Here is a 22,510-nt window from a genome sequence, read left to right as displayed (position 1 = left end):
GCTGAGATCTGAGGATCTTGGTTTAATGCCAGTCCGGGCTAGAAAAAGTCCATGAGGCTCTTATCTCCAATGAACCACCAAAAAGCCAAAAGTGAAAGTGTGGTTCAAATGATAGCGCCTTAGTCTTGAGGAGAAAAAGTCCAGCAAGAGTGCAAGGTCCTGAGTTCAAGCTTCTATACTGCCACAAAAACAAATAAATACCTAAAAAGGTCCCAGATTACTAATGTTTTGAGGTCACTGCTGTGGGTCAACTGGGGATACAGAAGTGACCAAAACAGGAGCTGGGAATGTGGCTTAGTGGCAGAGTATTTGCCTAGCATGCATAAAGCCCAGGGTTCAATTCTTTGGTACCACATAAACAGAAAAAGCCGAAAGTGGCACTGTGGCTCAAGTGGTAGAGTGTTAGTCTTGAGCAAAAGATGCCCAGAGACAGTGCCCAGGTTCAGAGTTCAAGCCCCAGGACTGGCCAAAAAAAAGTGACCAAGACAGACCTAGTCCCTACCTTTTAAGACACAGCTCACAAACCACTGAGGCCTAAGGCATTCAATTGCACTAGTGACGAATATCATAAAGGAGGAGGACAAAATGCTCTGAGAAGGAATTTATCTCTATTGGATTGTTTAGTTAGATGCTAATCTTAAAAAAAAATTGTTTTGCCAAGGTTCAGTCTGGATTTCTTTCTTTGCTTTAAATTTGTGAAAGTTGTTTGGGAGAAAGATTTAAAAATCAAGAAACAGCCAGACCTGTTACCTCATGCCTGTAATTCTAGCTACTTAGGAGGCTGAGATCTGTGGATTGAGGTTGGAAGGCTGTCTGAACAGATAAATCTTAGAGACTCATCTCCAATGAACCACTAAAAAGCCAGAAGTGGAGGTGTAGCTCAAGTGGTACAGCATTAGCTACAGGTGGTCCCTGAGTTCAAGCCTCAGTACCAACACGAAAATAAAGAACAACAAAAACATGTATTGCCGGGCACTGGTGGCTCACGCCTGTAATCCTAGCTACTCAGGAGGCTGAGATCTGAGGATCTGAGTTCAAAGCCAGCTGGGCAGGAAAGTCCAAGAGACTCATATCTCCAATAAATCACTCAGAAAACTGGAAGTAGTACTGTGGCTCAAGTGGTAGAGTGCTCACCTTGAGCTGAAGAGCTGAAGGACAGTGCCCAAGCCCAGAGTTCAAGCCCCAAAACTGACAAAAAACAAAACAAAACACAACACAACAACCCCCCCCATATATTATATACCAAAGCTTAGATGCTAAACGTAGATCCCTAAGTGACTTCTTGCTTTCCAGGAATTTGGGGTTGCTGGTATCATTTCCTACAAACTGCTGCTTTGTAGTATGTTTTTTGTTTTTATTTTGGTTTTGTGCTGGGCCTGGAGCTTGAATTCAGGACCTGGGCACTGTCCCTGAGCTTTTTTGCTCAAAACTATCTGCTGTGTGTGTGTGTGTGTGTGTGTGTGTGTGTGTGTGTGTGTGTGTGTGTGTGTGTGTGTGTGTGTGTGTGTGTGTGTGTGTGTGTGTGTGTGTGTGTGTGTGTGTGTGTGTGTGTGTGTGTGTGTGTGTGTGTGTGTGTGTGTGTGTGTGTGTGTGTGTGTGTGTGTGTGTGTACGCACGCATTGGAGATGAGTCTCACTGACTTTCTTGCCCTGGCTGGCCTTGAACCTCATCTCAGTCTCCTGAATAGCTTTAGGTTTAATCATGAGCCAGTGATGTCTAGCCCATCCTGTTCTAGCTGCATCTCTGAGATTAAAAAAAATAATAATAAACATCTATTGAATACTGGCTACTTCAGAAGAATTGGACCCATTTCCCCTAGCAGTCCTCTGCTGTATATAATTGCTAGGGATATTTTGTAAAAGGGGAAATGGAGCTCAGGGATGAAATAACTAGTTTAAAGGCAGTAGAGTCTGCCTGGCAGGGCCTTGGAACTACACTAAGCTAGAAAGTGGAGGAAGGGGAGTGAGTGACATATAATAGGCTAATTTCACTGACAATTAGTCTATTGTTAGGTGACTTCAAGGGCTGAGCCAAACTAATTAGAACCAACAAAACACTGCCTTTTTATTCAAAGTAAATGCAAGGCCTACAGAAGAAAACAACAAAAGGTTCTGAGAAAGGAGATGAGATTTTACAGAAATGTATTTTGTAATAAGTGTTTCAAGCTGTAAAAAGGATCCTGAGCACTGTACCTGCAGGATAGTTTGTTTTACCTTTGGCAAAGTTTGTAAGAGATAGCAAGGCGAGATAACGGAGAATTAATTTGGTGCAATAGGAAAACTTGCGCAAGGTCGGTCTGTCTCCACAAGTGACAAAAAACATTTGAGCAAGAAATTAGAGAAAAAGCTAAAGTAATTGGACCAGAGAAATGACAGAAAACCAGGATTAAGCAGGATACTCTCTATTGACTCAAAGGGTACATTGACTCACTTACCAAGTGTGATGCCCTGAACTCAAATTGCCTACTGACTAAAACAAACAAACAAACAAATAAAATAGTACTTATTAACAATAACCTAAACAAATCAAGATTCACTTCCTGTACAAAAAGTAGTTAAGAATTGTAGGTTTAGCTCTGCTTCTTCTGTGCAATGAAGACAAGATAGGTGTCATCTACGTACAAGGGTTTGAAGATTTGTCAAGGCAGCTGACAAATGACAGTAGACAGAATCATTTTAAATAGTAACTTTCCCAGGCATCTTCATTTGAAGTGATTGGTAAAAACGGTCAGCTATGTTGGAGAGAGACTGAGATTAACATGGAGTTTTTTTCTCTACCCAGATCTCTCCATTTATTGTTTGCTGCGTATCAATAGAAGTAGAGACAAGGGGCTGGGAAGGTGGCTCAGTGGTAGAGCACTTGCCTTGCATGCCTGAGGCTCTGGGTTCGATTCCTCAGCACCACATAAGCAAAAAGAAAAAAGCCGGAAGTGGCGCTGTGGCTCAAGTGGTAGAGTGCTAGCCTTGAGTTGAAGAGCTGAGGGACAGTGCCCAGGCCCAGAGTTCAAGCCCCACAACCAGAACCCCCCCCCAAAAAAAAGTAGAGACAAGAAGTGTACATCTGTGTACATAGAAACGCATGTTATAAGCCAGGATTAATAGCACATCCTTGTAACCCCAGCATTGGGGTGGAGGATCTCAAGTTTGGGGTCAGTCTGGGCTAGATAATGAGACCTCATCACCAAAACGGGGGTGGGGGAGTTAGGTATTAAGACTACATCGTAGATACATATAATGTTTAATAGTGTGAGAAAGATGGGTTTTGATTAAAAAAAAAAGACTGACGTCAGAAAGTCTTTGATTATGTATTCTGTCTATTTGGGAGAAATTCTCTTCCTTGATATCTGGTAACAATTTATCCCTTTATTCAGGGCCTCATACTCATACTTGGCTTTCTCACTCAAGGCTACCACTTTACCACTTGAACCGCAGCATCAGTCTGGCTCTTTAATTGGAGACAAGAATCTTTTTTTTTTTTTTTGTCAGTTGTGGGGCCTGAACTCTGGGCCTGGATGCTGTCCCTCAGCTCTTTAGCTCAAGGCTAGTTAGTGTTCTACCATCAAGCCACAGTGCAACTTCCGGCTTTTTCTGCTTATGTGGAGCTGAGGAATCGAACCCAGGGCTTCATGCATGCAAGGCAAGCACTCTTATCACTGAGCCACCTTCCCAGCCCGAGACAAGAATCTTAAGAGACTTTTCTGTCCTAGGCTGGCTTTGAACTCCCATCTTCCTATCTCAGCCTCCTGAGTAGCTATGATTACAGGTGTGTGCCACTGGTACCAGACTGTGGTTGTCTGGTTCTCTGTTGGTCACTAGTATGCATAGGCTCTCTTGTCATCTCAGGACAGGACAGGCTCAAATGTGAACTAAGAAAACACAACCTGCCTCTCCTAGTAGAGTTCTTATGTTGAAGGAACCGCTCCTCCACCACTGGAGAAAGGCGCTGTAAGATGGATGTGGTGACTAAGCATGTTAGTGTTAAATCTGAATTCAGAAGAGAAAATGTGTTCAAATCCCAGGCCCCAAGAATAGAGGCAAGAAGTGAAGGAAGAGATCTACAATCACAGTCAGTGTGTAGGAGGCTCAGTGCAGTTTGTGACTTTTTATGGTGCTTGATAAAACAGATTTTTGTTGTTTTCAGGGGGGAGGGCATGAAAAAGCTTTTCATCCTCCAAAATAATAAAATAAAAAGGAGGATGCCTTGGCGTGCTTATATATAACTCTGGGGGGATTTTTCTGCCCTGGAAAACAACAACAACAAACAAAAACAACAAACCATAAGAATAACAACACTGAAAATAGGACACTGACTAGGATATAACCTAGAGAATGTTTGAAGATTTTTCTGAAGCTCTTCTTCAAGAAAGATGCCAGATCTTCAGTTTATAATTTTAAATAACAACATTCACATAGGATAGGCATTACATTTGAACCATTTTTTTTTTTAGTTTTTAGCGAGGTGCCTGTGGCTCATACCTATAATCATATTCAGAAGGCTGAGATCTGACAATCTTCTCTGAATGTGTCTTCCTGCCTTTGAACATACATGGAAAAGACATTTAAAATGATAACACTAGCTGGAGGCGTGGCTCAGTAGCAGCACACGGCCCCCAAATTCAAACCCCACAACTGCAATCAGTTAAGCAATCAATAAAATGGTAAAAGTAGGAAGTGTCTGTATTCTCCAGCTAAAGAAATCTCTCACATGGACTCATCAGAAGTACTTAGCTTTCACTATTTTTTTAATTTTTATTTATTTATTTTTTTGTCAGTTGTGGGGCTTGAACTCTGGGCCTGGGCGCTGTCCCTCAGCTCTTCAGCTCAAGGTGAGTTGCTCTACCACTTGAGCTACAGCGCCACTTCCGGTTTTCTGGTGGTTTATTGGAGATAGGAGTCTCACGGTCTCTCCTGCCCAGGCTGGCTTTGAACCGCGATCCTCAGATCTCAGCCTCCTGAGTAGCTAGGATTACAGGTGTGAGCCACCAGCGCCCGGCTTCACTATTTTTTTAAAAAAGACAATACAAAATAATATATGTACACACTATTTTCTGTATTTTAAATATAACAGGTACATGCTTCATGACACTCAGCTTCCGTTGAGATGGAATCTTGGGGACTTTTCTGCCTGAGCTATGATACTGATCTCATCCTCTTATGTATCCAGAAGAACAGGCCATTACCGCTGAGTCCAGCTATTGGTTGAGGAGTCTCACATGAATGGTGGGGGCTCTCGATCTGAGCCTTGCCATATTGTTAGTATTTCAGGCTTGAGCCACTCTTGCCCAGATTAGATATGACTGGACAAAAAGCAGATCATTGATTCCAAGAGATAAGAGAAAGGTTGATCACAAACAGGACATGAGGGATATTTTGGTTTTGGTGGGGGTTTTTGTTTTTTTGGAGTGATTTTTATTTCTTGATTATGGTGGTGATCATATGATTGCATCTGTCAAATCTCATACATAACCAGGTCAATTTTGCTGAATGTAAATTCAGACTTCAGTCAGCATGACTTTTAAAACAACAGCCGGGCGCCGGTGGCTCACGTCTGTAATCCTAGCTACTCAGGAAGCTGAAATCTGAGGATCGTGGTTCAAAGCCAGCCCAGGCAGGAAAGTCTGTGAAACTCTTATCTCCAACTAACCACTAGAAAAACCGGAAGTGGTACTGTAGCTCAAGTGGTAGAGTGCTCGCCTTGAGCTAAAGGACAGCGCTCAGGCCCAGGGTTCAAGCCCCACAACCCACCGGAAAGAAAAAACACCAACCAAAAATAGCTGCAGGGTGAGGTATGGTTCCATACACGGCTCACACAGTGCCCTTTAGGCCCTTTCATGAGAGTGGGTAGAAAACCATCTTTGCCCTAGTGACAAGGCTCATTTCTGGGTTCCTGTTGCTGTGTTTGGATCTACCTTAATTCTGACAAGAGCTGGGAGAGTTGACAATTTCTTTATGCTTGAGTTCCTCTTGGCTTCCAGACAAGACACCAGCCTACTCCCAACTCCAGGGCACACACTGATTCCCAGGAGTCTGGTCTAGTACCTGAGCCATCCTTCCCCTGGGCACTTGGCTTCCTTCTGATCTCTTGCTACACTGCAGTCCTCCTCCAGTATTTGGAGAACATCTCCTCCTGTAGGTGTTGATCTCAGACTCCGATACCTGCTTGGCCCCCTCCCTCTCCAACATAGGCAAAGTCTAGTCAAGTAACCCCCTTCTGCTGTGAGGCTGCTGTACTATTTTGAAATTGAAATTGTCAGTGATTCTCTGTACTGTAAGTAGGTCTTACTTCACCCGTTGAAGAAGCCCTGAATTCAAAGGTCATGTTTCTAAATTCAAGTTGTGTAAGATAGAACCCAGGCACCTAGAAGCCCACAGCTGCAATCCTGGATGTTGAGAGCTGGAGAAACATAGTTCAGAACCAGCCTGGCAGAAGTCTGAGCGAGTCTGTCTCCAAAGTAGGGGAAAACAAGGGAGGAGGTAACAATGTTACTTATGTAACTGTAACCCCTCTGACACCACCCTTACAAAAAATAAATTTAAATTTAAAAAGTGTTTTATATGAAAAAGGGGGAAAAAAAAAACAAAATAACTAACCAAAAGCTGGGCTAGAGGCATATCTCAAGTGGTAGAAGCACCAGGTATGAGCAAGCAAGTTGTATTAGTATAAAGCTCTGAGTTCAATACCAGGTATTAACAAACATTAAATTAATAAATAATAGTAAAATAGGCTATACTGGAGATAAACTAGACTGAAAAATAATAAGACTCTGATTCCTTTTTATGAAGATGGTCAACATATACTACTTATGAAATGGAATCTCCAGCAATGAAGTACTGATAAGTAGATTGTAATCGCTCCATGATGAAATATTATTCAGGTTATTTAGTAACTATTATTCAGGATATTTAGTAAAAGGCTTTGATTCACATTCAGAAAGTAGGCTATAAGGGAAGTGGAGGTAGAGAGATCGTGCATTTGAAGGTAGTACAAGCTATATAATGAGACCTTATCTGGATAAAACAACCACAACATCAACCACAAAAAGAAAATTAAAAAAGGAAATAAAGTGAAAAAGAGAAATCTAGAAAGTAAGAAAAGAAAATCAGGGCATACACTTCTTAACTATATAAAACTTACACATCCAAGGTATGGGGGGGATAAAGATCATTTACAATCTCTTGGAATATGCTGATTATTTTCTCCCTCTGCATTCTTTTTTTTGTTTATATATATATATATATTATTGTGAAAATACTGTACAGAGGGTTACAATTACATGAGCAAGATAATGAGTACATTTTTTTATCAAGCATTGTAGCCTCCACCTTTGTTTCCCCTTCCCATCCCATCCTCCCTCCTGCCCCCCCCCCCCGCATTCTTGTACACTGACATGAGTATGTAGCTTTTGAAAAGCAGAAAAATGGTACATGGACTTTTTAATAACTAACTTCATGGAAATACATATTCTATACCCTAAAATTCACTCATTTCTGACATACAATTCAATGATCTTTAGTAACTTTGTCAATTGATTCAAACATTTCTAGAAGCCTGTTATGGAACGTTTTCAACACCTTCTGCTCAGTTAGCATAAAGCTCATGACTACTCACAGCAGTAAGCAACCATCAATCTTCTTCCTGTCTCTATTATTAATTTGCCTTTTCAGGACATTTCATGCAAACAAGAGAAAGCAATGTGTTGTTGATGCCAGGTGGTGGCTCATGCCTGTAATCCTAGCTACTCAGGAGGCTAAGATATGAAGATCATGGTTTAAAGCTAGCCTGTGCAGGAAAGTCCATGAGACTCTTATCTCCAATTAACCACTAGAAAACTGGAAGTGGCGCTGGGGCTCAAGTGGTAGAGCGCTCACTTTGAGCTGAAGACCTGAGGGACAGCACCCAGACCCAGAGTTCAGGCACTACGACCAACACCCACACACAAAGTTACCTTCTGGACCTGGCTTTTCTACCACCTTCTCAACAGATTTAGGTGGTAATCAAGGAGATAGACTATTATAAAAATTGTGACCATACTGATGTTACCTCGATTATCATCAGTGAAATGATTGTGTGTGTGTGTGTGTGTGCTGGTCATGGGAGATTGTACTCAGGGCTTGGGTGCTTAAGCCAAAGCTCCACTTCTGTCTTTTTTAGTGACTAATTGGAAGAGTCTCATTGATTTTCTTGGTGAACTGGCCTGGAACTTCGATCCTCAGATCTCAGCCTCCTGAGTAGGATTACAGGTGTGAGCCATTGGTGCCTGGCATTATTGATTTCTGTACAGCCTTCATATTTCCCTAAATTGTTGATATACAACACTCTCCAATAGATAGAAAACTTTTCTGAGTTATGTACATTTCTATGGCCAAGAATTCAAGGGGGAAAACCCCCTATATGTACCTTTCCCCCAGTTTCTTGACCTTGCTGGAATTTGTAATCCAATAGGCAGCTTCATGTTGAAAGACTGGAGATAGAATCTGTCTTGCCTACGTGCCATCACCCTGAGGGATAATGGATTATGGGAAAGAAATCCTCGGTTGTCTTTGCCCTCAAGCTGGGAAGAAAACTAAACACAGATTGATGCCCTCACCCAATCTCAACTTCCCTAGACCTCAATTCCCAAGTAGTCAACAGCTTTTGTTGAGATTTATTATGTCATTGCCATTCATAAGTCAGTATTTCAATATTGCTCACATTCTATTTTCCTCCCACTCCCAGTTCTAATCCCCTTAAGTTCTCCCACATTTGTATACATATCACACACACACACACACACACACACACACACACACACACACACACACACACACACACACACACACACACACACACACACACGGTGGTTTGTGTTTATGGATGTTTATCTTTTAGCTCTATCATCCACATCTGAGAGAATATATGTAATTTCCATCCTTCTGAACCTGGTTTATTTCACTTAATATGATGGTCTCCACATCCACTCATTTCCGTGAAACTTTTTTTTTTTTGGGTCCGGTCGTGGGGCTTGAACTCTGGGCCTGGTCGCTGTCCCTCAGCTCTTCAGCTCAAGGCTGGCGCTCTACCACTTGAGCCACAGCGCCACTTACGGCATTTTTCTTATGTGGTGCTGAGGAATCGAACCCAGGGCCTCATGCATGCAAGGCAAGCGCTCTACCACTGAGCCACCTTCCCAGCCCTCCGCGAAACTGTTCATTCTTTATATTTTTGTTTATGTGTGTGTATATGTGTGAAGTCCCTTTGAGTAATTAACATGTACTTTTAAAGAAATGAATGTTAGGTAGGTGGAACATACCCTGTCTGGGGTGTGTATATTGGTGGGAGGGGGTGGGTTGGCATAGTATAAAGGAGGCTGAATATGATAAAAATCCTTCACATCCACATATGAACAATGAATAATGAAACTCAATGAGATTAGTTTGAGAAAAGGAAGGGAAGATGAGGGAGTGTTGGGAGGGAAGTCTGATCAAGGTACATTGTACATATATATGAAGATGTCAAGATAAAACCCTCTTATACAACTACTAATAAAGTAACAAAGACATATGTTATTTTTTGTCGGTTGTGGGGCTTGAACTTGGCTTGGGCGCTGTCCCTCAGCTCTTCAGCTCAAGGTGAGCACTTGAGCCACTACAGAGCCACAGCGCCACTTCCTGATTTCTGGTGGTTAATTGCAGATGAGTCTCACAGACAGGCTGGGAAGTTGGCTCAGTGGTAGAGCACTTGCCTTACATGCATGAGGCCCTGGGTTCGATTCCTCAGTACCACATAAGCAAAAAGCAAAAAACTGGAAGTGGCGCTGTGGCTCAAGTGGTAGAGCGCTAGCCTTGAGCTGAAGAGCTGAGGGACAGCGCTCAGGCCCAGAGTTCAGACCCCATGACCGGACCCAAAAAAAAAAAAAGAGTCTCACAGACTTTCCTGCCCAGGGTAGCTTTGAACCATGATCCTCAGACCTCAGCCTCCTGAGTAGCGAGGATTACAAGTGTGAGCCACCAGTGCCTGGTAAGATACATGTTCTTTTTCTTTCTGCCAGTCCTGGGGCCTGAACTCTGGGCCTGGGCACTGTCCCTTAGCTCTTCAGCTCAAGGCTAGCACTCTACCATTTAAGCCACAGTGTCACTTCCATTTTTCTTCTGCTTTATGTGGTGTTGGGGAATCAAACCCAAGGCCTCAGGCATGCAAGGCAAGCACTCTACCACCGAGCCACCTTCCCAGCCGCCAGACATATGTTCTTAATTATGAAAAACCTAAACATCTATTAAGCAGGACAACTGAAGTCTCAATAGATTGGAAGAGATGTGGTTTGGGATAGTGAACTAGGAATATAACATCAAAAGAAAAGGAAGACAGAGGACCTGGGATTTACTTGTGCGTGATGTTTCCTTCCTATATATCAGGCATTGCCAAAATTATGACAGGAAATAGGATACTGACTGAGGATTTCTGAAGGGCAGGGCTAGAGGCAGTGAGTTTAGCATCCTTCACAGGATTCAAGGTCCTATTTGAAACTAAGAGTTTGGGGAACTGGTCCACGTGGCAGGCAGAGTGGATCATCGTGCCATCTTCCTCCACGTTTCAGGAAGAGGGAAGCTGGCTAATGTGAACTCCTTGCTTTCAGTTTGATGGTCTGATGACTTTGCTTCTGTGAGGGGTGGTCTGGGCCGAATCAAGATAGTACTTTCTAGAAGGGAGGTCATGGCTCAAGGGGTAGCGTACCTGCCTAGCAAGTACAAAGCCCTGAGTTCCAACTCCTGCACCACCAAACTACTAAAAAAAAAAAAAAAAGTAATATGCTATTTTGGCTAAGACAGAATGCCAATAGACCAACAGAACAAGTTCAATGGGTAGGAAAGGAGGGACAGGCTGTGTAGGTGAGCACAGAGGTTGGCGCTGTGGCTTCAGGGATCAGATTGGCCTCAGTCTGGATCCCAGTACCCCACTTAGAGATGTGGTCTGGAAGGCATCGTTCAACCTGTTACTGTTTCATGAATGGGGAAGAGTCCAGAAAAGGTTAGCACTTGCCTGGGTGTGACTCTTGAGGATTAAATGAGCTTCCTGTGCTGAACGCAGTCCTCACAGCAGTGGATATACCTCACGAGGCATTCAAATAATCGACAGTAGTGCTAACAGTAATAGCCTTAAGTGTTCTGTGAAATTTACTTCTAAACAACAACAACAACAAAAAACTGGACTAGCTGAGAGGTCTTAAGAATGGTGGGAGTGGGGCTGGGAAGGTGGCTCAGTGGTAGAGTGCTTGCCTGGCATGCATGAGGCTCAGGGTTTGATTCCTCAGCACCACAGAAGCAGAAAAAACCTGGAAGTGGTGCTGTGGCTCAAGTGGTAGAGCGCTAGCCTTGAGCTGAAGAGCTGAGGGACAGCACCCAGGCCCAGAGTTCAGTGCCCACGACTGACACAAAGAAAAAAAAAATGGTGGGAGTGGGCTGGGACTGTAGCTCAGTAGTAGAGTGTTTGCACTGCTTCATCAGTTCTACGTCTATGGAAAAAGCTGGAAGTGGCATTGTGGCTCAAGGGTAGAGTGCTAGCCTTGAGCAAAAAAGCACTCAGGGACAGTGCTCTGGCCCTAAGTTCAAGCCCCAGGAGTGGCAAAAAAAAAAAAAAAAAAAGAATGTGGGTGTATCTTGGTCCCAGTTTTTTTTAGCCAAACATCCCACTGGTTAAATTTGTCTTCACACAATTCCATTCTTTTAGGACTGGGCGTGGAATCTACTTGGGAAGGAGTCCCACTTCAAGTTTGCTGACCATCAGATGCATGGTGACATTTGACCAAGACATTTGCTGGAATTCCCCCCCACCCCCAAAACAATGAGCCATTATCACGAGATATTGTTTATTGTAAAACTCCTAGGCTCCTTACCATACACATTAAAACAAAAGGCCTCTTTACAGGCACTTTAGGCTGCAGTCAAGAACAAAAGAATATAATGCCATGAAATGTCATACTGCATTGTGTCCTGCAGTGTCTTTTTATATCAGCTTAAAATAGACACATTTGTTACAAAGCAAGTGGCAGAACATTGAGTCAGATTCCATTTATGCAAAAATTACAGCATTCTTATGCATAGATTGTTTCTAGGGCAGAAAATAATTTGTTGCTAGTAACTTTATATCTAAGAATAGGGGTTGAAATTTTTAAAAAAAATTTTCTATATAGCCCTGGATACTTGAGTTTAGTTTTAAGCTAATGGATATTTATCACATGCAACATAATTTCTAAACCAGATAAAAATAAAAACATATATAAAAACTATACTGCTGGGCAGGGAAGGTAGCTCAGTGGTAGAGTGCTTGCCTCGCATGCATGAGGCCCTGGGTTTGATTCCTCAGCACCACATAAGCAGAAAAGGCTGGAAGCGGCACTGTAGCTCAAGTGGAAGAGCACTAGCCTTGAACTGAATAGCAGAGGGACAGCGCCCAGGCCCAGAGTTCAAGCCCCATGACTGACGAAAAAAAACAACACCAAAACCAAAACCAAAAAACCCAACATTACACTGTCAAGTTAAGAGGGTTTTTTTTTTTTTGCCATCTTGGGGCTTGAACTCAGAGCCTGGGCACTGTCCCTGAGCTTCTTTTTTGCTCAAGGCTAGCACTCTACCACTAGAGCCACAGCGACATTTCTGGCCTTTTCTGTTTATGGGTACTGAGGAATCGAACTCAAGGGCTTCATGTATGCTAGGCAAGCAGTCTACCACTGAGCCATGTTCCCAGCTCTAAGAGGGTCTTAAGTTGGCTGTGGTGTCACTTATGCGTTATCCCAGCAGAGAAAGAGTGCAAAAGAGAGAGAGGGGGGGAATGAAAGAGGAAGTAAGAACAGAAGTGGGAGAGGGAGTTGGAGAGGGAGAGAGGAGGGAACAGGGAGAGAACAGAGAGAGGGGACAGAAAGCAAGAGGAGACAGAGTAAAAAAGGAAACTAAGACAGGTCAACACTGATAAAATTCAATAAGGTTAGTAGATACAAAAATCAGTACATGGGCTGGGAAGGTGGCTCAGTGGTAGGAGTGCTTGTCTTGAATGTATGAGGCCCTGGATTTGATTCCTTAGCACCACATAAGCAGAAAAAGCCTGAGGTGGTGCTGTGGCTCAAGTGGTAGAGTGCTAACCTTGAGCTGAAGAACTGAGGGGCAGTGCCCAGGCCCAGGGTTCAGGCCCCATGGCTGGCCAAAAAAAAAATCAGTATATAAATACTAATATTATTCCTTTAGCCATGTAAAAACTAGTCAGAAAATATTAAATGAGACCATAAGCTATAAATATCTGGAAATTAATGCAACAAAAAAATGCTGATACACTGGGAATATAGCTCGATGGCAGAGTGTGTGTGAGGCTTCAGGTTCAGTTCCCCACACCACAAAACAAACAAGCAAACACAAACACAATCTCCTCAAATTTTCATGAAAAAGAATAGCTTTTTAATGACACTAAGCATAAGAGGACCCTGGTCAAGAAACAAACAGAACAATTAAGCAGATAAGAGAACACTGCAATATACACCTAGCATATGTAGGAAGTTGGGCAGAAAAATCACTAGGGAATCCTTATTCAATAAATTGTATGGAGAAAATGTATTCAACTCTAAGGGAGAGAAAAATGGACTTTTTACCTCAAGTCATAGAACAAAATGAACTCCAACAAAGACCTAGGTATAAAGGGGGAAACTAAAACTGTTAACATTTTATGTGTGTGTGTGTGTGTGTGTGTGTGTGTGTGTGTGTGTGTGTGTGTGTGTGTTTGTGTGTAGGAAAAGACTTCTTCAACAAGGCCTAAAAATGTATGGGTGATGATATAAAAAACAGGGTAGATGTAACATTCAATAAAGGATATGAGGTATAATGCTTTAGAGAATATTTGAGTCTAAACTGGATCAGAGGTTAGTGCTTAGAAAAGACAAAAACCTCCCACAAATCAGTGAAATACAAGACAATAATAAAGGCAGTGAAGAGTAGGGATACAGTTTGGAATGCAAATTTCCTCCAGAAGTCTGTACTTTGAGGGTTTGGTTCCCATCCCATGGGGCTACTGAGAAGTGTTGGAACTTTTAGACGTGACCAAAAGGAAGTAAGTTAGGTCATGGGGGATATGTCTTTGGAGAAGATACTAGGAAGTTGTCCTCTCCTATTCTCTCTTTCACTTCCCAGCTACCCTGGACTCACTCAACAGCTTCCTCTAGCCTGTGCTCCCTCCAGGATGTACTAACGCGACACAGAACCAAAAGCCCACTGGGCCAACACGGAATGTGGAACTGAAACCTTTCAAAGCAAACCATGAGTGAAACGAAAACTTGCTGCCTCCTAGTGTAAGATCTCAGGTATTTTATCAAAGTGATGAAAAGGTGATTAACAGTCTATAGAAGGGGGGAAACTGAGAGGTGATTAAGTCCGTGAAGAGATGTGCAAGTTCATTAGTAATCACAAAAATGAGAGTTAAGGTACCAGTTTAGAAAGTCAGCTGTAACCAAGGGTTCTCAAGGATGAGAATTTTGGAATCCTCTTAGACTACAGGTTAAGATCATAAATGATATATCAGATGAGATAATTATAAATTAAGGTCCAGTGTTTTTAGATAGATACCTTAGAGTAGCTTGTTCAAGTCCATAAGGAAATATACAAGTTTATAACAGAAGTACTTAGAAGGACCACTTGCAGATTTCCTTCCTTCCTTCCTTTCTCTTTCTTCCTTTTTCTTCTCTCTCTCTCTCTCTCTCTCTCTCTCTCTCTCTCTCTCTCTCTCTCTCTCTCTTTCCTTACTTTCTTCCTCCCTCCCTTTTTCATTTGCCAGTACTGGGGCTTGAACTCAGCCTGGAGCTCACTAGGCTTGCTTGACTACAGCCGGCACTCTTGCTTTAGGCATGCCTCCAGTCTAGCATTTTGCTGGTTAACTGAGATGGTCTTTTGCATTTTTCTTCCCAGGCTGGCTTCAAACTGTGATCCTCTTAGATCTTGCATCTTGGCCTCTTGAGTAGCTAGGATTGCAAATATGAACCTGGTGCCTGACTCCTTTTCACATTTGTAGAGAAGAAATGAACAGGTAAATTTCAGACATATGAAGCAGAAGGGACAGACAAAAATAGGCAAGTTATTTTTTTAAAGATATGGACGGAAAGTAAATTGAAACATGCTAGCTAATATGCCATATCCCAAGGGTTCTGATGTTCTCAATTCTATATAACTGGTTACAAACTACCACTCAGCTAAGGAATATGAAGCCAAGAGACTAAGTGACAAGATTATCAATTCATAGCTGCTAAAAAAAACATAAAAGTCACTTGCCTCTCAGGACACTGGCACTCAGATGGTCTTCTTTATGTCAAAACTTTCAAGTTATCTCTACACCATTCAGAAGGAGAAAAAGATGAACATATTACAGTATGACACCAAGTACTCACATACTTTTTCATGAAACACAGAAACATTTAATCAACGGGTAAAATTCTAGGAATTTGCTGACTAGTTTTTTTTTAAACTTCCCTTAAGGTTATATTTTTGATAAGATGTGAATTTGACACAAAACTTGATGCAAAAAAGAAAAAAAAAGCCCTCCAGAAAAATGTTTACATAGATTAAAAGCAACCCCCCTCCCAACTCTGTGTTCTAGAACTAAAATGGCACAGGACTAACTAGAAAAGAACAAATTTGCATCTGAGAAGTATAGCAAATCAAGCCTGTGTTACATATATAGTTCACTAGTGAGAATTGTAACTTTAGGTATCATATACTCTTGGCCCAGATTTCCAGAGTAAAAAAATACGTAAGTCCCAGAACACAGAGGATACACTAACTACAGGCAGCAAAGTTACTACAGGAGAAATAGGCATTTGAAGCGCTGGAGGATAGGAGTTAAATCCCACCATTCAAATCCTTCCCACTCTAATCCCATCAAGTCAAAGTTAAGCAGGGCTTTACCTTTCCAAGGTTATCACATGCATACATACTTGAATACAGGCATAGAAACTTGGCACTTTTATTTGGGTAACAAAGGGTGTCCAAATTATATTGAAAAATAAATCCTAGTATCACTCCTGTAAAAAAATTTTTTTTGCACACTTTTCACACATGATTTATGCAAAAGAGAAGAAAATACACATAATTTTATAATAGCTTAAACTTTTTATTCCCTACCATTGACATTTTGTCTTGTGTTTTCTTTCCGTTTTCTACAATTTCCAACTGATACCTGAATTTAATACTGTTTTTAATCTGCTAAAGACATTAACTGTTCTCTAAGTCTAAGGATTATATAGTTTTAGTATAAATATATATCACATATTTTCGTAAAATTTGACAAAACTGAATAGGCATGCCTTGTCTGAATGAAGTCCATGCTCCTTCCAATGTTTATAAAATCTGATTTAGTGCTCAAAGCTCTTGGTAGTCACTCTTCTGTTACAACAGTCTTCCTTTTGAACTGCCACTCAATTTCTGACATAACAAGCAATAGGAAAACCAAAGAATTATGTTCATCTCAGTTCTTCCTTTTGACACTATAAAATAATGTGAACGTTAAAAAAAAATACATCTCAAACTCAATACATTCAAAGGAGCTGAGTTCCTCCTTTAAAGGTAGTCACCTTGGAAGGCCACTGCAATATTAGTAACCAAATCCTTCGAAACTCTTTTGGGATTGCTTTCAAAGCCAGGTGCATACTTTCTACATTATCTGAAAGTTAGGCTTGATTTCTGAAAACTACCATTTGGTGTGCCAAATAATGCTAACCATTAAGCTGGGCAACAGTTGTTGTTGTTTTTAAACAGTGTTTAATCATGAAACTAATAGCCTGTGATTTAATTAACTTTGAATGCAAACCCAACAGGCTCTGAGCAACGATAGGTTGCTGGCATTAGAAAACAACCTTCCAGCACAGTTGCTACACAGGGTAACATTCATTAGCTGTCTATGTTCTGGCATATTTGCTTAAAGTGACATCTGAGAGTTAAAAATCTATTCTTTCTAAAAGGAATATCATTCTTTAAAAAAAATTTTATTCCTTTAAAGCATTACTGTCAAAATAGTACTATGCAAGCATTTTGTTAGAAAGTAGTTCTCCTTAGTTTACCAATAAAGACTACTTAAAAAAACAAAACAAAACCAAAAAACCTGAAAGCAAATAACCAAGAGTATGTGCTTCCAGGCTTTTTATTATTAACCAAAGATAAAAGTAATTTCAAATTTCTAAGGTTCTAAAAACACAAAACAAACAACCCCAAAAGTAATAAAAACACATCAAGAACCAAACTACAATTTCTGAGCTGCACTGTTTATTTTGCTGCTTGAAACCTAAGTGACAGTATGCCACTGTAATTATGGGGTTTCATCTAAACCTTTACTACACTGCAGGTACAGAAATATACGGACACATTTTCTGGAGAATTGACATTTTGCAAAATGCAGCAAACATTTTCATTTATACATGAGAAAAGGAAGTGTTCAAAAGGGTATGCATTTCAAGTTATTGCAGGTTATTTGTGAGAGAATTTCTGCAGGTAAAACATGTTTAAATTTAACCAACAGTAGCATGTCAGTGTATTTAAAATCATGACAAACATCTTCTCTCTGGTCATGTTGCCCATGACAAATTACTATGATGTTGTGTGTTTAGGGCAAGATGTCAGTACAGCATAAATCCCATGGTATTTTGGTTTTCTTCTGGAGATTAAAGCTGTTTTTCTTGGGATAAATGCAGCAGCAAAACACAAACCAGCTGATCAAAAAAGCACTTCTGCCATAACTCCAACAATTTTCAGGACACATCAACCGACAGTAGTTTTGCCTTTCCCAGTTCTTTTAAGGATTACATCTCTGCACTGTTGTCTTAAGCACGTCTATAAAAGCTTGTTCTCTGTTAAGCCAGTTTACTGACTACAGCCTGGTTGAGGGAATTTAGTTGGTTGGTCCATTTATCTAGTGCGGTATACCGTGCACCACCTCTCTTCTGATGATCCAGTTCAAGGAGTTGATTGACTTGGTCAATTCGGCCATGAATAGTGCTGGAAATAAATAAAGATACTTTTTCACAAAGCATGACTCCTGAATGTTTCATCTAACATTCACATTATCAGTAAATGCAGGAGAAAAACCTGCTGCCTTTGTTAAATGAGTGAATTTAGAGTGAGTCAGTGTTTACTAGCTTCTTCCAACTAGCAGGAAACCAGACTTCATCTACCTCTAGAATCTTTTGATAGACTTAATCTGCTTAATCAAGGGCAAATGGTATTAGTAAAGCTTCAGTAACTTACTACTTTTAAGAAAAAAAAAAATTCCAAAACTGTTTTGTAACATATACTCTAGGCTTAAAAACATAAAACTTACTATTCATTAATAATTATTTCACTGTCTATAGGGCATGACAAAAATGAAAAACTTTCTGAAAAGACATGGAACTTTATGAGATCATATGTTTAAGATTATCAATTAATCAAAAATGTCCATACAAGCCAGGCACTGGTGGGCTTACACCTATAATCCTAAGCTACTCAGGAGATCTGTGGAATGAAGGTCAAAGCCAGCCTGGGCAGGAAAGTCCATGAGAGTCTTATCTTCAATTCACCACCAGAAAACCCAAAGTGGAGCTGTGGCTCATGTGGCAGTGTGCTAGCCTTGACGACTGAAAAAGCTCAGGGGCAGTGCTGAGGCCCTGGGTTCAAGCTCCATGAACAACAAAAACAAAAAAATAAAAACAAAAAGTCCAGCTATACAAATATCTCTTCTAATAGAAAATCATAACCACAGAATACTCTTTGTGAAAAAAATCTACAATTCAAAACGTATGGTCCCAAACATTCTGCGTTTTAAGAAGTTTTAGATTACTCACTTATCCAATATGCACTGCACCAGTAAGCTTTCCACGTCAGCTACATCTATGTTCAACTCCTATGAAAAAAGATTCATTTTAAAAGCTCCAACATTTTATATGATCATTCTGATTTTAAATTCATTTCCACCACTGAAAGGAAAAGGTTTAATTTCTATTTTTAAGCTTGATCTTTCCCCCTGCTCCCCATATACTGGTGGGTGGTTGAACCTTGTACTTTAAGACATGCTAGGCATGTGCTGCGCTTGCCTACGGAGCTAGGTATAAAGAGAGTTGTTTTTAAAAAGGAAAAATTCATAATTGCAAGCTGGGCACTGGTGGCTCATGCCTGTAATCCTAGCTATTCAGGAGGCTGAGATCTAAGGATCACAGTTCAAAGGCAGCTTGGGCAGGAAAGTCTGTGAGACACTTAATCTCCAATTAACCACCAGAAAACCGGAAGTGGCACTGTGGCTCTGAAGAGCTCAGAGACATTGATCAGGCCAAGTTCAAGCCCACAACTGACAAAAAATAAAAATAAAAATCGTAATTGCTTCAACATATCTTCTAAAACATAGATCTGATAAAGACCAAACTCAGGAACTTGCACATGCAATGCTAGGCAAGTATTCTACTGCTGATCTACAACCAGAGCCTTAATTCTGTATTTTTTTTTTTCCCCAGGGCTGAGGACCGAACCCAGGACCTTATGCGTGCCAGGTGGGCGCCCTTCTGCTGGGCTTAACCCCCAGCCCCTAATTCTGTAGTTTTTGAAAAACTGTGCCAGTCTTGGGGCTTCAATGCTCACGGCTGGTGCTCTATCACTGGAGCCATACATCTACTTCTGGCTATTTTAGTGGTTAATAATTAGAGTCTCATGGACTTTCCTGCCAGGCTGGCATCGAACCATGATCCTTAGATCTCAGCCACCAGAGTAGCTAGGATTATAGGCTTGAGCCACTGGCACCCAGCTTCTTCTTCTTTTTGGCCTATCTTGGGACTTGAACTCAGGGCCAGGCACTGTACCTGAGCCACTTTGTGCTCAAGGCTAGTGCTCTACCACTTGAGGCACAGTACCACTTCGGGCCTTTTCTAAGTAGTTTATTGGATATAAAGAATCTCACAGACTTTCCTGCCCATGCTGGCTTTGAACCATGATCCTCAGGTCTCAGAGACCTGAGTAGCTTTTTAGGCAGGTGTGGTGTGAGCCACCAGCCCTCGGCTCCCAGCTTCTTTTGAAGTATATTTTATAGTGGTTAAGTGGGTCTTCATCTACGTTACATTTTAATCACTATTGTGATGGGCTGGAGAAATCTTTAGAAGTTTAGCAATTAAAAATTGTTTGGATACAAAGTTAATGACCTTTTCCCCTAAACTCAATTTATACCCACACCTAATAGTAAAACAGATAAATTACACTAAATTAAAATATATATGTAACACCTCCAATTTAGCGTCACTCTTGGGAAAAGGAATATAATACATTTATCAGAATTATAAACATCATTAAAACCCATGAATACAAGTACCTTAGAAATAAAAGGAATATGTATTCTTGTGTAAGGCTTAATTAATTTTATGAGCACTTGTGTCCTGATGTTTCGCAAAAGTTCTGAAAGACAAAAATAGATTTGTATATAATTGCTTGTATATCTTCATGAATCACATACTTCTAAGCCATTTTAATTCAGTTATGGGAGATCCTCTCGAAATGTATCTTTTTGCTTTGTGAGGCCTCAAGAGTGTTTATATCTAAAAATAGCTGGGTCCAATGGATACACTGTGTGACCAGAGGCTTCCTCTCCTGTGATGCTTGTTCCACCCCTGCTCTGTAGAAACTCCACTACAATGTCCTTCAGCCCTTCACACCATGAACAGGGTCTCTGCAAAAGCTCTGACTACGTAACAGCCAAGTTCCCTGCCCTATGTTTTTCAAATCTATAGTATTACATTTCAGGTACTTTTTCTTTTTTTTTTTTTTTTAATATTATTTTATTTTATTTGAGAACATACTGTACAGAGGGGCTACAATTACATGGGCAGGATAATGCATACATTTCTTACCAAGCATTGCAGCCTCCTCCTTTGTTTACCCTTTTCAGGTACTTTTTCAATTCCCTAAGTTTTTTTTTTTTTTTTTTAACATACAATTGCCTTTTTTAATTTTAAAAACTGGATCTGAGTTCATGGATAATGTTTCTATACTGTCTACACCTACAAAGTACACTACCATTCAAGACTCATTGAAGAATTTTCTTTTTGCAGTACTGGGTCTGACCTTATGGCACAGAGAGAGGGGCTTGCTTGCTAAGCAGGTGATTATCTCTTTAGTCATGCCCTTGGCATTTTTTTTTTTTTTTGCTTTTTTGCATTAGCTATTTTTGGGATAAGGTCTTGAAGGTATGCCCAGGCTGACCTGGATCTGGATCCTCCTATTTACATTTCCCATGTATTTGAGATAACCTAGCTATAAATTAGGATGGGGTCTTGCTAATTTTTTGTGTGAGCTGGCTTAGAACTTGGATTCTCCCAATCTTTACCTCCCAAAGAGCTGAGATGATACATGTGAGCCACTAGTGCCTGGCTTACATTTTTTTCTATTGTTATTTTGCTTTTTTTGATGACACTGGGGTTTGAACTCAAAGTCTTATGTTTTGAGGCAGATGCTCTACTATTTGAGCCACACCCCTAGATCTATTTGGTCTAAAAATGACAATTTTCAATCTTCTATCTGTAGAAACCATGATGAATCTGAGTTTCAAAGCAAAGTTATTTTTTACCTGTTCTTAGCCTACTAACTTTCTGGCATACCAAATGACATTATGTAGGTTTGATAACCATTTTTAGAGAATAAGCCTAAACAATTTAGTCATTAAAAACAGTATGACAATTGAAGGAAACGATAGGTGTTACTTCTAAATTATTCTTCAAAATTTTCTGATGCACCTGGAATTTAGGTATTTAAATGAATTGTTCCAAAAGGTCATTAAAAAAAATCTCCTAAAAGGGGCTGGGAAGGTGGCTCAGTGGTAGAGCGCTTGCCTTGCATGCCTGAGGCCCTGGGTTCGATTCCCCAGCACCACATAAGCAAAAAAAAAAAAAGAAAAAAGCCAGAAGTGGCACTATGGCTCAAGTGGTAGAGCACTAGCCTTGAGCTGAAGAGCTGAGGGACAGCACCCAGGCCCAGAGTTCAGGCCCCACAACTGGACCCCCCCAAAAAAAAATCTCCTAAAAGCTCCATAATAGGGTGATTACACTCGAGCTGCAAGTGACCCCCAAAACAAAGAGATGATTTTTGTCTGGCAATTAAGTGTAAGTTACTAAAAATCTCATTCAGTTACAAGCATGAAGACGTGCAATGTGACCTTGCTTTGTGTAGTAAATGCACCTAAGCCATTACCTATAGATAGCAGAATATTTTGAAAGCTTTTGACAAATCATTTTACTTTGAACTTAAGCATGGAAAACTAATTTGCAATAATACCTAAGTTAGAGTAAGAAAGATAAAGTGTAAAAGGCCACCTCTAACAAAACATCAGCTAGGAACTTGATTTTACTAAAATGAAATTGGCTGAGTTTTGTTTTTGTTTATTTTTTGGTCGGTCATGGGGCCTGAACTCTGGCCTGGGCGCTGTCCCTCAGCTCTTCAGCTCAAGGCTAGTGCTCTACCACTTGAGCCATAGTGCCACTTCTGTTTGTGTGGTGCTGAGAAAT

At 40.8% G+C, this 22,510-nt stretch overlaps 1 protein-coding gene across 2 annotated transcripts in view; it reads right to left on the bottom strand.

Moving 5' to 3' along the window:
• Positions 1 to 17,242: 17,242 nt before the first annotated feature.
• Positions 17,243 to 22,510, bottom strand: part of LOC138804125 (COP9 signalosome complex subunit 2) — a 28,127-nt gene continuing 22,859 nt past the window's right edge. For both annotated transcript variants that reach the window (XM_069988401.1, XM_069988402.1), the window contains exons 11-13: positions 20,326 to 20,408; positions 18,818 to 18,876; positions 17,243 to 17,993 (exon numbers count right to left, since the gene is read on the bottom strand). In XM_069988401.1, coding sequence (XP_069844502.1) covers positions 17,849 to 17,993; positions 18,818 to 18,876; positions 20,326 to 20,408 — 287 coding nt within the window. In that variant the 3' untranslated portion in view covers positions 17,243 to 17,848. The remainder of the gene's footprint in view (positions 17,994 to 18,817; positions 18,877 to 20,325; positions 20,409 to 22,510) is intronic.

The sequence above is a fragment of the Dipodomys merriami genome, unplaced genomic scaffold (genome assembly GCF_024711535.1).
Source record: "Dipodomys merriami isolate MVZ:Mamm:240054 unplaced genomic scaffold, mDipMer1.0.p SCAF_357, whole genome shotgun sequence".
NCBI lineage: Eukaryota > Metazoa > Chordata > Mammalia > Rodentia > Heteromyidae > Dipodomys > Dipodomys merriami.
The sequence above is the reverse complement of the archived record's forward strand: the minus strand, read 5'-3'. Positions and strand labels throughout refer to the sequence as shown.